Source organism: Halichoerus grypus, chromosome 6 (assembly GCF_964656455.1).
Source record: "Halichoerus grypus chromosome 6, mHalGry1.hap1.1, whole genome shotgun sequence".
NCBI classification, from domain to species: domain Eukaryota; kingdom Metazoa; phylum Chordata; class Mammalia; order Carnivora; family Phocidae; genus Halichoerus; species Halichoerus grypus.
In genome coordinates, this window is record NC_135717.1 from 80,606,142 (window position 1) to 80,620,257 (window position 14,116).

General features: G+C 48.9%; 1 protein-coding gene and 1 long non-coding RNA gene across 2 annotated transcripts in view; one reads left to right on the forward strand and one right to left on the reverse strand.

The window, feature by feature from the left end:
• CCND2 (cyclin D2) overlaps positions 1-13,203 on the forward strand; it is a 25,741-nt gene extending 12,538 nt beyond the window's left edge. Inside the window, exons 4-5 of the mRNA XM_036082112.2 lie at positions 2,385-2,533; positions 12,128-13,203. Of these exons, the coding sequence (XP_035938005.1) occupies positions 2,385-2,533; positions 12,128-12,277 (299 nt within the window). The 3' untranslated portion in view covers positions 12,278-13,203. The remainder of the gene's footprint in view (positions 1-2,384; positions 2,534-12,127) is intronic.
• The window catches only part of LOC144382337 (uncharacterized), a 1,106,857-nt gene that overhangs the window by 1,050,807 nt on the left and 41,934 nt on the right, over positions 1-14,116 (reverse strand). The window lies entirely within an intron of this gene.

The following is a 14,116-nucleotide window of genomic DNA, read 5'->3' on the forward strand; positions in this document are numbered from 1 at the left end:
CCCTGGTTTGCTACCGCGGGGGGTGGCAGAGGAGCAGTGTAGTGGCCGCCCGGCTTCCCGCAGCTCTTTCCTGGCGGGGGGAGCACTACCCAGCCTGCGCAATGCTCCCCATTTCTGGGAGGCAGGGAACAGTATCCCCGGGAGGATGCCCCTCAGCATTTTCCTAGCAAAACAAGAAAGGGGGGAGGTATAGTCCTTCTGGCAACTTTAGCCCCTGCTGCACCCCCGGGACCACCCGTATATACCCCCTGGCTTCCAGAAGTTAATTAGTTTGCTAAAATTAGGAGTCAGTTTTGCGTGCAGTGGGACAACAAAAGCTAGACATGTGTGAGGTGTGCTTCCTGGTCGGAGGCCTGGGACAGAGGAAAGGGAGGGCCAGGGATATCCTCCTGTCGTTCCCTGCCAGAGGCTCCCACCCAGGGCCTTTGTGGGCCCAAGGCCATGGGCTGGCTGCCTCGTCTGCATTATGAATGTCACAGGGGGAAGCTAACGAGGTTATTGGGCAGAGAAACACTCCTGTGAGCCCATGTGGAGGAGACCTACAGCAGAGCGGGACGCAGGGAGGCTGCCTTTGGCACCATCCATGGGGATAGAGAAGGCACGGGAGGAGTTAGTGGACAAGTGGACGGCAGGCTTGGGGCAGAACGCTGTGATATACATCCCTCAAGAGGTAGAAATGGTGAGTGGGCTAAGGAAAGAAAGCCAAGGAGAAAGACAGACTGACAGAAGGCCAGGCTTGCTCTGTTCATGGGATTCGGCCAAGATGGGAGGTGTGCGCATGGTTCAGTGAATCAGCCGTATTGCTAAGAACACCACCAACTTACTGCTGGACAATGGGGTCACCTATGAAAGTGCTTTAATGGAATATGTGGCTTAATAGGGCATTGGACAGGAAGAAGGGGAAATATTATGTTACACTGTTTTTATAGTTCAGGAAGAAGGGGAAATGTTCTGTCACATTGTTTTTATAGTTCAACCTGATGGTGGTGCTGTAATTTGAAGTGTGACCCATGTCCCCCCTCTGTATCTCCCTCCTGCCTCCCCCCCCCCCGCCCCTTCCACAGCTATAGGCAGTAAACTCTGGGGTAATGCTAGAACCAGAGGTAGTACATTGTGGAGGATTTGCTCCACTCCAGGACTGACTAAAGTGAGTGATGGAGTAACCTCTTTACCATATCAGCACAAGGAGCGGGAAAGGGCACTTGCAGCGCTCAGAAGCCTGCCCGTTCTCATCCACCACATGGGGGTAATTGTGCACAGCTTATATGGTGGATGTGTGAATTAGCTGGCATATAACTCGGACGGGACTGTACACATGGGTCATTAGCAGCTATTAGAGGCAGCAACAGAAGTCAGGTGCGGGTGTCCTTCTGTCCTCCTGATAATTGAGAAGTAGGTGATCTTGGTCACCCAGCCTCTTTGCGGGAGCACTCAGAGGAAACTGAAGTGTTTGGTCTCCCAGGCTGAGGAGCATATGAGCATAGGAACATCCCCTCTGTTTGCATTTGGAGAAATGAAAGTGGATGAGTGTTTGAGCTCCTTAAATTCATCCTCATTTTGTACTTCTCTTTAGCAAACCACTCTTTTTTTCCAGCAAGAAAATAGGACCTTTGGGCCCAAGAGCCATAAAATCTAACCAAGTCATCCATCTGATTAGGATGCAGTGGTTAATACTGGTTAACACCTGCTTTCTCTCTCCTCATGTTCTAAGGGTCCTTGGCATTGGGCTAGAAGTTGGGGATTTGTGTGAAACTTGGCCCTCATCCCCTCGATTACTGCTTCTCTCACTTCCTTTTTTTCTTTTTTTTTTTTTTTTAAATGAAGTCATCTTTTGTTTTGGGCCATATTAGTCCTTTTTGACTCTCCACAAAATAATAGGGCAAGATCACATCAGGGTTATTGTTCTTCATAAAATTTTACTTGCTTATGCTTTTCCTGCCTTCCACCATCTAGATCCCTTGGTCTGTCTCACTTGTATGGCACATAAGTTACCTTGTCTGGACTCATCTCAGACCTCCCTGCTCTGCTCCTGCCATGACCCCCAGAGGAGAATGTACCTCACTCACCTTCCTGCCCCTTGCACGCATGCTAACCCCAGACAGGATTGTGGGGGCCTGAGTCTCCTCTCTGAGAATTTACTATGTGCACTCAGATAAGCTCTCCACCTTCTCTGCCTCCGTCTCCCCTTTTAGCTTTGGGCCTGCCACAGTGATGGCAAATAAAGAAAAGGTGTCTTGTGAAGGAAGACTCAGGAGAGGATGTGTCTGTAGGGTGAGGGAGCACCCGTACACCTTACCTGTCACCATCCTATTTCTGAGTATCTTCAGGCTGGGGAGCCCCGTTATCCCTCCCAGGCCTTGACCTTCGGCCTCTCGTTCTCGCAGATTTTAAGTTCGCCATGTATCCGCCATCGATGATTGCAACTGGAAGTGTGGGAGCTGCCATCTGTGGGCTCCAGCAGGATGAGGACGTGAGCTCGCTCACTGGCGACGCCCTGGTCGACCTGCTGGCCAAGATCACCAACACGGATGTGGTAGGTAGACGCCATCTTCTTGGTTAAAACCAGATGTCTCTTTTCTCAGCTCAGGGAAGGAGACACTTGGCTTGATGATCATGTGTTGGAGGTATTTTTTTTGTTGTTGATAGTGCTTTCTGTTTTCCAAGATCAACATCCAAAGTAGTACAAAATTCAATAGATGAGGCTTCCTCCTAAGGTTTTGAAAGCCTGTGTGCCATAAAATAGAGAAAAGAACCTAGCAAGCAGATACAAGGTGGGAGGAGGGCTGTTTACTAATTTTCCTTTGTGGTGTGGGCTTCCCCGTGGGTCTGAAATGCTGCTTCATTTCCATTTATTTTCTTGTCCTCGGGCTGTTTCTCCCCCACAGTGTCGTGCTCTGCTTACACCCACTCAGGCAGAGACACGGTGGAGAGAGGGCTGGAGCCTGGCTCCGCTGCGCTGGGGGCGGTGGGGGTCCAAGAGGTGCCCCACCTCGAGCACGGTGTCTGGCCTTGACCCACCTCTCAACCCCACCCACCTCTCACTTCCCTTTTGTTTAATGTGGTAATGGATTAAGAAGTACTGCTAAAAGAATAAAGAGCCATCATAATTCAAGGAACTATTATTAGCTATAGATTTTTCCATTCTTGTGCCCCATGGACTGCCCAGAGGCTTGCCAGAATTTGAAGCTCCTTAGAAGAAAGGTCTTGAGAGACGAGGGTCAAGTGAGGCTCTGATTCAGCTGGTAGGAAATTGCAGTCCTTAGAAGGTCTGAGCCAGGGTGGCTCTGAGAGGTCAGAGTGGCCGCTCCTGCGTCTTCCAGCGTCTTCCAGCGGGAGGCTCTCCGTGGGAGGTGCAGAGAGCGCTGAAGTAGCCAGCTGGAGGAGGGGGAGGGCAGCAGCAGAACTGGGGCTGGAACCCGGAAGCTCCAACTCCCCGCCTGGAAACGTTGGCTCCACTCTTGCTGTAGCCCCTGACTCTTTTTGTTTGAGAAAGCCTCTGCTTTGAAGACAACTGGCCTGTCAGCTGGGAGGCCATCCTGTGTCACCATGGAGAGGCTCAAGATGCAGGGGGACTTCACCGTGCCCCCCTCTGGATGTTCCAGGGAGATTCCGAATGCCCTGCTGTGGGAATAGATTGAGTCAAGAGATAACGTGGCTTACAGGCCCATCGGGGATGCTGAACAGAACGTGGACACCTCCGAGAGCCTAAGGCTGCAGCTTGCTGGCTTTCTCACCTCTGCGTCTATATTTTGCCTTGGCCTTTATTACCATCTCAAGGAAGTGGTGCAGGGAGGTGGTGAAGGGCCTCATGGAACAAACCCAGGGTCCTATTCTGAAGTAGTTCTTAGATATGCTTTTCAAATTCTAGGTCCAAAACATAGGCTTTTCACAAAGGCCTGCGCTACCACGTACTACATGGTTTCCGAAATACAGATGGCCAAGTCCCTTCCAGTGTGCTTCATGTGAAGAGTGCTTTTCTGATCCTCCAGAGGCAAATCTGGGTCGGAACTTAACATTTATAGAAATGATAAGCTTCCTTCCTTTTCTGAGTATCTCCTGTTAAGGCTGCCTTACAAAAAGGATTCCCAACAGCAACCAGCTTAAGACAGGCTCTTCCTCAACCCCCAGAGACAAAAATGTCAGTGACAACAGTTTGACCCCCAGGCACTGTAACTTCTTTCAGATATTTATAGACCTGTCGTGATTGGCTGGTGGCTCTGTGGGTCTCTGGCCTTCTCCCACGTGTCCCTTTATCACCCCTTACCGGTTTCAAATGGACAGAGGTCACTCCTGAAGTGTCACGGAGTCTCTTTGGCCGCTTTTCAAGACTGCAAACCAATTTCTCCTCTTATACTAGGGAAACCGCTTACCTCTTTCAGATACTATGTAGCCAGTGCATCCAAGGTGGCCATCAGACTGGGTCAAATGGATGCAAAAGCCACTAGAGGTCTCATACGTCCCAGCTGTGGAACTGGAGATGCATGTGTGCCCCATTCTTACCAGTGGGCCTCTGGTTCAACATTTTAATATTAACAACCAGGCATGAACAGAGAATGTAAACTCCATAGCACTTTTTCAGATAAAAATCTGAGACCTCTGTGAGTTCTAAGCTTACCTCTGGGCCCCAGAGGCTTGCTCCCTCTCCCCCTAGGAATGTTCTTAGTAAAAAGGCTTGAGCAACATTGGGCAAGGCTGGCCACCTGTGCCTGACTTCCAAGTGCTATAGGTCTCCTCCCATCCGTCAGGCCGTGTTCTCTGAAGTACTGAGGCTCAAAGTGAAGGAAAAGAAAAGGACTGGAATTCAGAAAGCATTATTATCTAGAGGGAGGCAAGTTTTGCTTCCTGAGCCCATTTACCATTTCATGAGTCAAGAAGTGATGTGTTGCAAGCACTTACTCTCCATTTATTTCTGGAAGTATTTATTAAAGGCTCACTTGTTGCAGACTTGCATGATGAACAAGGCACAGATGGAACCAAGGCAGAAATTGGGACGGGTGGGTCATGTATGGAAAATAGGAGATGATGCTCCTGACTTCAAGGAACTCGGCGACTGTAGGGGAAATCAAAAGCAGAGCATGCAAAATCCTAGCAAATGAAGATCATCAGCAAATGAATGCTGAAGTGTTACAAACTATAAATGCGGGAGGAAAGCAACCCAGAGGAAGGAGCTCACTAGGCCTAATGTGAAACACAGGCCTCCTGGAAAGGGCACTTGGCAATAGAAAATGTCCTTGGAACGGAGAAACAAAATGTGGTATGTATGTGCAGTGGAATATTAGTCTGCCTTAAAAAGGAAGTAAAATCCTGACACGTGCTGCAACATGGATGAGCCTTGAAAACATGCTAAGTGAAAGAGGTCAGACCTAACAAGACACATATATGGGGCCACTTATAGGAGATAACTCGCATAGTGGAGTTCATGGAGACAGAAGGTAAAATCGGGGTTACCAGGGCCCCGGGGGTGGGAGGAATGGGGAGTTCTTTAATGGGTATGGAGTTTCACTTTGGAATGATGAGAAAGTTCTGGAGATGGATGATGCAGATGGTGGCATGACCAAGGGAATATACTGAATGCCACCGTACACCTAAAAATGGTTATGATGGTAAATGTTATGTTCAGTTTATCTTGCCACAATTAGAACACACACACACACACATAATATGCTCTCAGACCCACACTCTGAAATGCCCACAGGATTGTGTTGAACTCTCCCATGGAGGAAGTCAGGTGCCCAGGACCACGTTCTGTTATGCTGGCTCCGGCAGAATAGGACAGATGGGAACCAGGACCTGGTGTCCCTACAGTTCTGTGCCTGCCCTGTGCACCTTGCTATTTGTGATCTCCTCGAGCTGATGGTGTTCTCTCTCCACGCATTGTCAGGGGTCGGACTGGGGAAAGCGGGTCCCCTGGATTCCATTGAGACGGGCAGACAAGTTTCTCCGGCTCACTAGCCAGCAGCAGATAGCTTTGATCGGAGGGACCCAGGCGGCTCTGAGAAAGTCGGTCTTTGTTGCTCCGTCTGGTTGCCAAAATAAACCGAAACGCTTCATTCCAAAGAGAAAGCTGAGTGAGAAGCCTGACAGTTTTACAGGGAATAAAAGTCTCAGAGGGTGGTATATTTTAAGTACTTTTTCCTTCCAGTCATAAGTGTTGCTAAAAACAGACGCCAGCCAGCGAGGCGGTGCTGGCTTTGGGGAAACTTCTACCGGGGCTTCCGTTGCCAAGGGTGAGTTTGAGAGGAGGGCTCGAGCGTCCTGGTTCCCCGGTGAACCTTTCCCTGCTCCGCCGGGCAGACTCGGGGTTCCTCTTCCGTCCCCTCGGCACTCGGCTCGTGCTTTGTGCCAGCATTTATCTCAGCGTTCCTTGTCTATAGAGCCTCTTGAACAGGACCCAACTTTTACTGTGCTCTTTATCCAGAGCCCCTGGCAGAGGCTTGGGAATGATGCTGATGAGAGGGAGGGAAGCCGGAAGGAAGGAACGGAGGACACAAAGGCCAGGCATATGGGCTTAGAGTGTGTTTCTTAGTCTTTGGTCTCCCCAGGTCTTTGGGAAAGCCCTATAAGCCTTAATTTACACGCCAGGGTCCTGAGCAAAACACATCACCTTCACGTGACACAGTTTTACAAACTGACTGATAAAAACGCAGGAGTCAGGCTCACGGGCCCTGACCATGCTGTGAAGCTATTGGGAGATAATTTGACGGAGGCAGACGCTAGTCCCCTGGTCCCTATATTCCTCCTTTTCTACCTGGGTTACATCAAAACTCTGTCCAGTACTTAAATAGCGCCCAGAGAAGATTCAGGATACCCCTGCCTTAGGGTCATACTGGCATGTTAGGATCATGGTTGCCAGTGAGCTGTCGAAAACCCATTCGCTGTGCAGGGGAGGAAGTCTTGATTTTGACTACATGTTCTGGTCTGGGTCCCCAGCCTTGTGTCTCTGTCCTCCTTAGTGAGAGGCACCAACCCGCTCGCGGCACACCTTCTCCTGAGGGCCCCTGTACGGCTGGGGCTGTCCTTTGTGGACCTGACGGGGCCTGTGGTCAAGGACCTTGTGAAGAGTGGCTGGAGGGGAGGCTGGGCGCGGGGAGGGGGACGGAATCGAACTGGAGGCTCATGCTTCCCTCTCCTGCCTTATTTCTTCTGCGGGCTTCATTTGGTATGCAAGGAAATAAGCCAAACAGCCTGTGAAGAAAGGAAGAATGAGATAGTTTCCTAAGTTGTCTCTGCCTGAGTTGGCTGCGGGTCTGGGGCTCATTCAGCCCTTTGTCCCCCTGTTGAGTGCAGTGCGTGTGTGGTGACAATGGCGTGATGCAGTTACACTGGGGGCTAATGGTAGGAGTTCCGTCAGCCCATTCATGGAGGCCGAGGAGGGTGCAGGGCGCAGAGCCCGAGCCAGCACGCAGAGGAAGTCGGAGGCCCGTGTAACGAGCTGGAGATCACAAACACTGCTGTCAGGGCTCCGGGCTGGGGGGCAGGGGCCAGGGAGGGAGCCGATGATCATCGGAGTTGGAGGTTTGCCCGACCTCCAGCACTGTGGAGTGCCACCTGTCCAGGCTGACAGACGAGCATTATGGCTTTCCTTTTAATCAGCTTAATTTGGGGCATCTTAACACAATGACCGGTGCTTTCGGAGGCTGCCGGAAAGCAGAGGTCCCAGAGCCGCTGCATTTTGCATGCACGTAGCATCTTTTCACTGGACGAGCTGTCCAGTGCGCCCGCCCCCCCTCCCCCGCCCACCAGCCCCTTGGGGCTACGTCTCCCTTTCTTGGAGATTCTCTGCCTTGTATGTCTTTCCTTAAAGCTGGGAAGAAGCAGAGGGTCTTAGGGGAGAGAGTTCTGAAGCTGGAGGCTTGCCCGTTTAAAGCCAGGCTTAGCTTTTAACTCGAAGGAACCGGGGGACAAGCCGGCTTCAGTTCCGTTCTCTAGCTGTACGATGAGGGCGTGTGGCTGTTTGAGCTCCAAAAGCCGTTCAGACCCCCAAATCCCCCGACTCTGTAATTGCCACTGTGTGGCATCTTGTGATTCTGCCCTTTGGAAATACTATGATTCTGCTCTTGCCCAGCTTTGCCTCCTTTTCTTTTTGGGCCCTTGAACTTGCCCCCCCTCTTTATTTCCTTCTCTCAGCTTGACCTTCCAGCACCAGCAGCCCTGCTGGGTTTGAGGCACGGTTCCTCCTTCTCTCAGGTCACCGCTCCCCCCACCCCAGTCCCATGCGCCGTCCTGCCCTGCTGCTCGGGAGAGTCGGAGCTCCTTGGGCAGGAACGGGGCTGTGTTGGGTGGGCATGTCTGGCTCAGGTAACAGCACCACCACACATTTCCCTCTCCCTTCACTTTCCATCAGCTCACAGAAAATTCTTGTGCTCTTTGCAAGTCCAAGAATGGTTCTTAACGATGCTAAAGGAGGGTATTAAAATACAGGGAGTGAGTTCTGTCTCCAGGAAGGGGGCGTGATGATTTCTCTGTCTCCACCATCACAGAGTAGACTGTTTGACATTGTTCTTGCAAGACAGACACTTGCCCTTAAGTTTTTTTACCCAGTTAAGGATGGGTGATCTGCACTTAAAACTCAAGCTGATAATAGCTGAGCTGTGAAGAAGGGGAACCTGAAGGAAGGTTAGGCCGAGGCCCCAGAGGGCTTTCTAGGAGTGAGGGACATGATTGAGCCCAGAGAGGGTTAGCTTCCTGCTCTGTCCCAGATGAATCTAGAAGAGAGCCGGGGATGGAGTTCAGGGTCCCTCATTTCTGGGGTAACTGCTGTAGTCATTTATCACTTCAAGTAGGAGGTTATCAAAGATCAAGAGCTGGCCATCGTCAGTCACAATTTAGACTGAAATGAAAACAGGGCCGAGGAAAGTGCTTTACATGAAACCTCCCTTCATTTTATTCAGGAAAGCCGGTATGTGTGTTCTTGGCTGGAACGTACATAAATGTGACACTTGAGGCATGTTATCTTCAGTCCCATGGCTCTGAAAGTCCAGTAGAAGTGACTGTCCAATGTCCCAGCCTTCCCTGTAGGGTTTTTTCTAGAACCATTCTTTGAGGTTTCAGGCTGCTGGAAGGGAAGGCTGAATGCCAGAAACTGTAGAATTGTTGGCATCCCAAAAGCAAAGACTCTAATATGGCCCCAGATCAGGTTCTTCCGCTTTCTTGAGCTTTGTCTCCTTGTGTGGAGGACGATCTTTCTCAGGGATGCTGGTGTGGCTAATGCAGTGATAATCATGGAGTCCTGAGTTGGTCATATTTTGGGGATGGAAGGTGGGCTGACCCTGATGACCTCCCCATGGCACCGAAATACAGCCTCAGAGGAAGGAAAGCTGGACAGGATCGGCGGGAGGCACTAGGGCTCTCGGTGGTGGGCAGGGTCTTCCACACGACCTTCACCTTCACATCAGGGAGTCTTCACCAAATGGCTGTGCCATGGGAAACCATCTTGTTAAAGAGGCCTTGTTGCTGACACCTGACTGGCATTTCTTTTTGAATTTAGTGGTTCAGAGCTATTGTCTGTCCCTCCCCTACACACACACAGTCCCTCAATCAGCTGAGAATCCTGCCATCCTCTTTAGAGAACAAAAGCCCTTTATGCCACACCTGAAATCAATAGAACACATATGTTAATAATACTTCAGGGGGGAAAAAAGAAGCTCTTTATGCCGTATGCTTTGGATAGGGTTTGTCCTCCATGGAGGCAAGCATGCGGGTACCGTTCCTGTGGTATGGAGGGGTTCTGACGCATTCCCCCCGCCTCCTTTTAAACATAACCTTCACCAGCTCCTGAAGGACCTCTGTAGCGGAGGGTCATCCCATCACCACTGGCTGGATTCAACTCATTATTCCCTGCGAGAAAAAAGAAAGAGGAAACTAATATTCATTTCAATTCTGCAGCCCCTCATTTCTCAATGAGGAGTTCAGGGGAATGAGGGAGGGCAGAGGGCGCCCAAGACATGAGACGGGGCTTTTGAGGATGGTGTTATGCCACCAACATGGCCTCTCAGAACAAGTCGGCTTCTTCAGATGGTGCTCAAATGGAAAACAAGCCACCTACTCCGGCTTTGGAAGGAAAACTGACCGTGAGCCCCACTGTCCACCTCTGATGCACGACCTTCCCAAGGAGAGTTGAGAGTTGTTTACCTATAGTCGTTTGTTTGCCTTGTTTGCCCACACCAGCTTTATCTTTATTTAAGATCAGTTTTCTTTATCGATTGTAAGGCTTTCGGGTTTTCTGATACCTTCTACTGAAATGGAAGTGCCCTTAGAAACATTATGCCTTTAGCCTTCGCCCTGAGCTCATGGGGCGAGTGGTGAGTGACCTGGGAGCGCAACCCGGGGGCATGGGCTTTGGAGGAGGAGCCCAGGGAAGGTTTCCAGTCGATAGTGAGGGGATTGGACAGGGTAGAGGATGTGGCCAGGACATGCCACAGAAGTTTGAGAGATGTTGCCAGTCCCTGACCCCTCACCTTGTTCAGGATGGCCCAGAGATCTCTGAGGCTGGGTTCTGTCTGTCTTGTTCCACGCTCCACTCCCAGTGCCAGGCACACGGTGCTTGCCTTCAGCAATCTGGAGCAAATGCTTATCCATATCTCATCTTAAAGAAATCGAAAGAATTCTTTCAGACTCCAGGACAGGTTTCTTGTTATTCACAAGAAATGGGGTTCATTTATTGAATTTAGCACTTGAGATGGATTATCTCAAGAACTGACCTTTACCCTATGAGTGTTTTTCATCCTTATTCTACAGGTTGGGGAACAGATCCGAGAAGTGAAATAACCTCGTTGCTCCCTGCAAGTATGGTGGGCGGGTCGCAGATACTATCTCCCTGTTTTCATTTGTCTTACCGGCTGGGTGATGCTCCATCTCTGCCCTTAGCAGTCGGGCAGTTGTTGTTCCTAATCTTCAGTTTCGTAAAAAGCTGTAGTTTGAAACGTGGAATGGACAAGATAGGAATGGAACATTGGGGCATGGAAACTGTGTCCCTGAGTAGTTCAGTCCAACTTTATTTTAGATCTTCAGAAAATAAAGATAATGCTTTTGTGCTTGGCAAACAGTAGCCTCCAGGCAGTGAGAATTGCACAGTGAAACAAACAACAAGGGAAGCCTACTGCTCAGCTGGGGGTCTGCTTCTCCCTCTGACCCTCTTCCCTCTCCTGCTCTCTGTCTCTCATTCTCTCTCTCTCAAATAAATAAATAAAATCTTTAAAAAACAACAACAACAACAACAAGGGAAGCCTAGATTAAGCTGTGGGAAGACCCAAGCGGAGTCGATCTAACATATTTTCCATATGTAGATGCTGCTTGAGTGCAGAAACAGAGCGTTGCAGAGGACGGGGGGAGCATATCTGCTAAGAGCGATTTTCTTTAGCCCACTTGCCGCTAGGAGCCAGCCCCTCCCTCGTGACACCCATGAATTGCCGCACATTCCACGGCACCCCGCTAACAGAAGCTTCTGCCTGGGGCAAACTTACTCTGAATTTTCCCTACCAAATATAGACTAATATCAAACAATGTTGCAAATTCTTACTTATTCCCAAATTGGACAGTTGCAACGTCCAGAGTTCTGTCAACATTCGTGTTGTAGTTCTATGAGAATTGAGGGTGGTTAAGTAAAGCAGAAAACCGGGCGTTTTTCTTTTTAAGGACCTCCGCGGTTTCTGAGTACAGTTCAGTGCACTCTCTTCTTATCCATCCCTCCGGTGCCACACCTGCCTGACTCTCTGGCTCTGTCTGCGGTGCTGGCCTTCGCCGTTTCTCTGTCACCTCCCAGGGTCCACAAGCAGAAAGCCCCCAGTTGGCGCTGGGGTTACCGGGTGCGGCGTGTCCGTAAAGGGCTCAGCATCTTGGCCAGATTCTCATGTGTGTTTGTCTCAGCTGGGCTTCTGCTAAAATACCGATTCTGTTTCGATAGGTCTGGAATGGCCGGGATTCTGCATTTTCCACAAGGGGGTGCCGACGCTGCCTCCTGTGGACCCCACTTGGAGCAGTGTGGTCCCACAGCTCTGCCGGAGTACATCTTTCTACTGGGAAACCGGCACGAAGCCCGTGAGGCTTCCATTGTGTATATTTTCTTCATAAATGCTCTGCACACTGTTGATCTTGCTAACGGCTCTGGTCTGACCCCTTCTCCTTCTAGGACTGCCTCAAAGCCTGCCAGGAGCAGATTGAGGTGGTGCTGCTTAACAGCCTGCAGCAGTTCCGTCAGGACCAGGGGGACGGGTCCAAGTCGGAGGATGAACTGGACCAGGCCAGCACCCCTACGGACGTGCGGGATATTGACCTGTGAGGACGAAGTCGGGCCGAATGGGAGAGACGCGTTCACATCTGCTCTCTCCTTCTCTCTGGTTGTGTTTTGTTCTTTATGTTTTAGGATGAGACTTTAAAAGCAACAACAAAAAAATTCTGCCCCCACCTAGATCATATTGAAAGATCTTTTAGAAGTGAGAGAAAAAGGTCCTATAAAAACGGAATAACTAAAAGCATTTGGTGCCTATTTGAAGTACAACAGAAGGGAATCCCTTGTATATGCGAACAGTTATTGTTTGATTATGTTAAAAGTAATAGTAAAATGCTTACAGAAAAACCTGCAGAGTAGCTAGAGAAAATGTACGCCTGCAAATACGGGAACAAATTAGAGGAGGCTTTTTTTTTTTTCATGTTATGAACTAGCATGTACACACCCCTTGTAGGATAATTTCAAGGAACTTGCGTAAGCCATTTATGGCATGATTAGATTGCAAAGCAATGAACTCAAGAAAGAATTAGAAATAAGGGACACGATGGGGAGGGAGTACAAAACAATCTCTCAGCCTGATTGAACCATTTTGGATGTAGAAGCACCTTTGTTCTCGACCACCTGTTTGTTACTAAGTCCGGAGCATAGCTGAATCTCTAGTTATGATCTCTTGCTGTCTACAGTAGCTGCTACCTAAAAGAGATGTTGTATTTTGCCACTTGGACACAGGTGATTGGATTCTGGGTTTCATGTGCTTGTGACATCTTGCTTCTTCTTCCAAACATGGTTCATTGCAGACACCACCATATTTTTATCAAAAGGGGCAATCTCGCTTTGGGCCATAACCAAAACTCATATGAAATGGAGGCAGATGGAGACCAAGGGTGGGATCTGGAATGGAATATTTTCTCTTAATGTATTCAAGAGGGTAATGTGACCTTGGCATCCTTTATTAAAAAACTGATTTTTGGTGCTGATTGGCATGTCTGGTCCACAGTTTAGCATTGTTATAAACCATTCCATTCGAAAAGCACTTTGAAAACTTGTTCCCGAGGGATAGATGGGATGGTTTATGCAAGTCATGCTGAATAGACTCCTCCCTGCTTCTCCTGTGCTCCTCCCCGCCTGCCCCAAGTCGGGGGACTATTCACTTCTGGTCTCTGACATTCGCTGGTACACAGTTCTGGTATCCCTACCGGGACTCAAGAGACACCCCTTTCCACCGACATTCCCATCACAACATTCCTCCAAAAAGCCTACAAACAAAGATCTGTTACCATTTTGGTGGCAAAGAAGGATCTTAATTCCCACCTATATGCTTCTCCTCTGGACATGGAAAGAAAAGTTACTGCTGGTGCAGACAGACAGCTGAATATCAGAGTGTGGCATTTTGTTCCCTTTTCCGTTTTTTCGTTAATTTCATTGCAAAGTTGTATTCAGCGTACTTGAATTTTTTTCCTCTCCACTTCTTAGAGGCATTCAGTTAGCGAAGAGGTTGGAGCAACAACTTTTTTTTTTTTTTTGCACAATTATAATTGACAGGTAATGAAGCTATTAAAATATTTGCCTTTTTAAGTTAGAAAGAAAAAATCAGAACAGGGCTGCTTTGAAGAATTATTTTATACACAGATTCTGCCTTGTTTCGTAGTATGAGGGTTGAAGATGGAGAAAAATCTAAGGGTCTCTTATTTTTCAGTTTATTGTGTTCAGTTTTTTATGATTATTTTTTTTTTGCGCTGCTAAGAAGCTAAGATCATTCATCCTTATTCACATTAACAGTACCTAGCTGTAATGTTTCACAGAGTGTGCTGCTATTTTATAAACATTTTTATAATATATTATTTTACTGCTTAAATTCCAAGTCCTGAAGTAGGTGGTCAAGATAGGAGT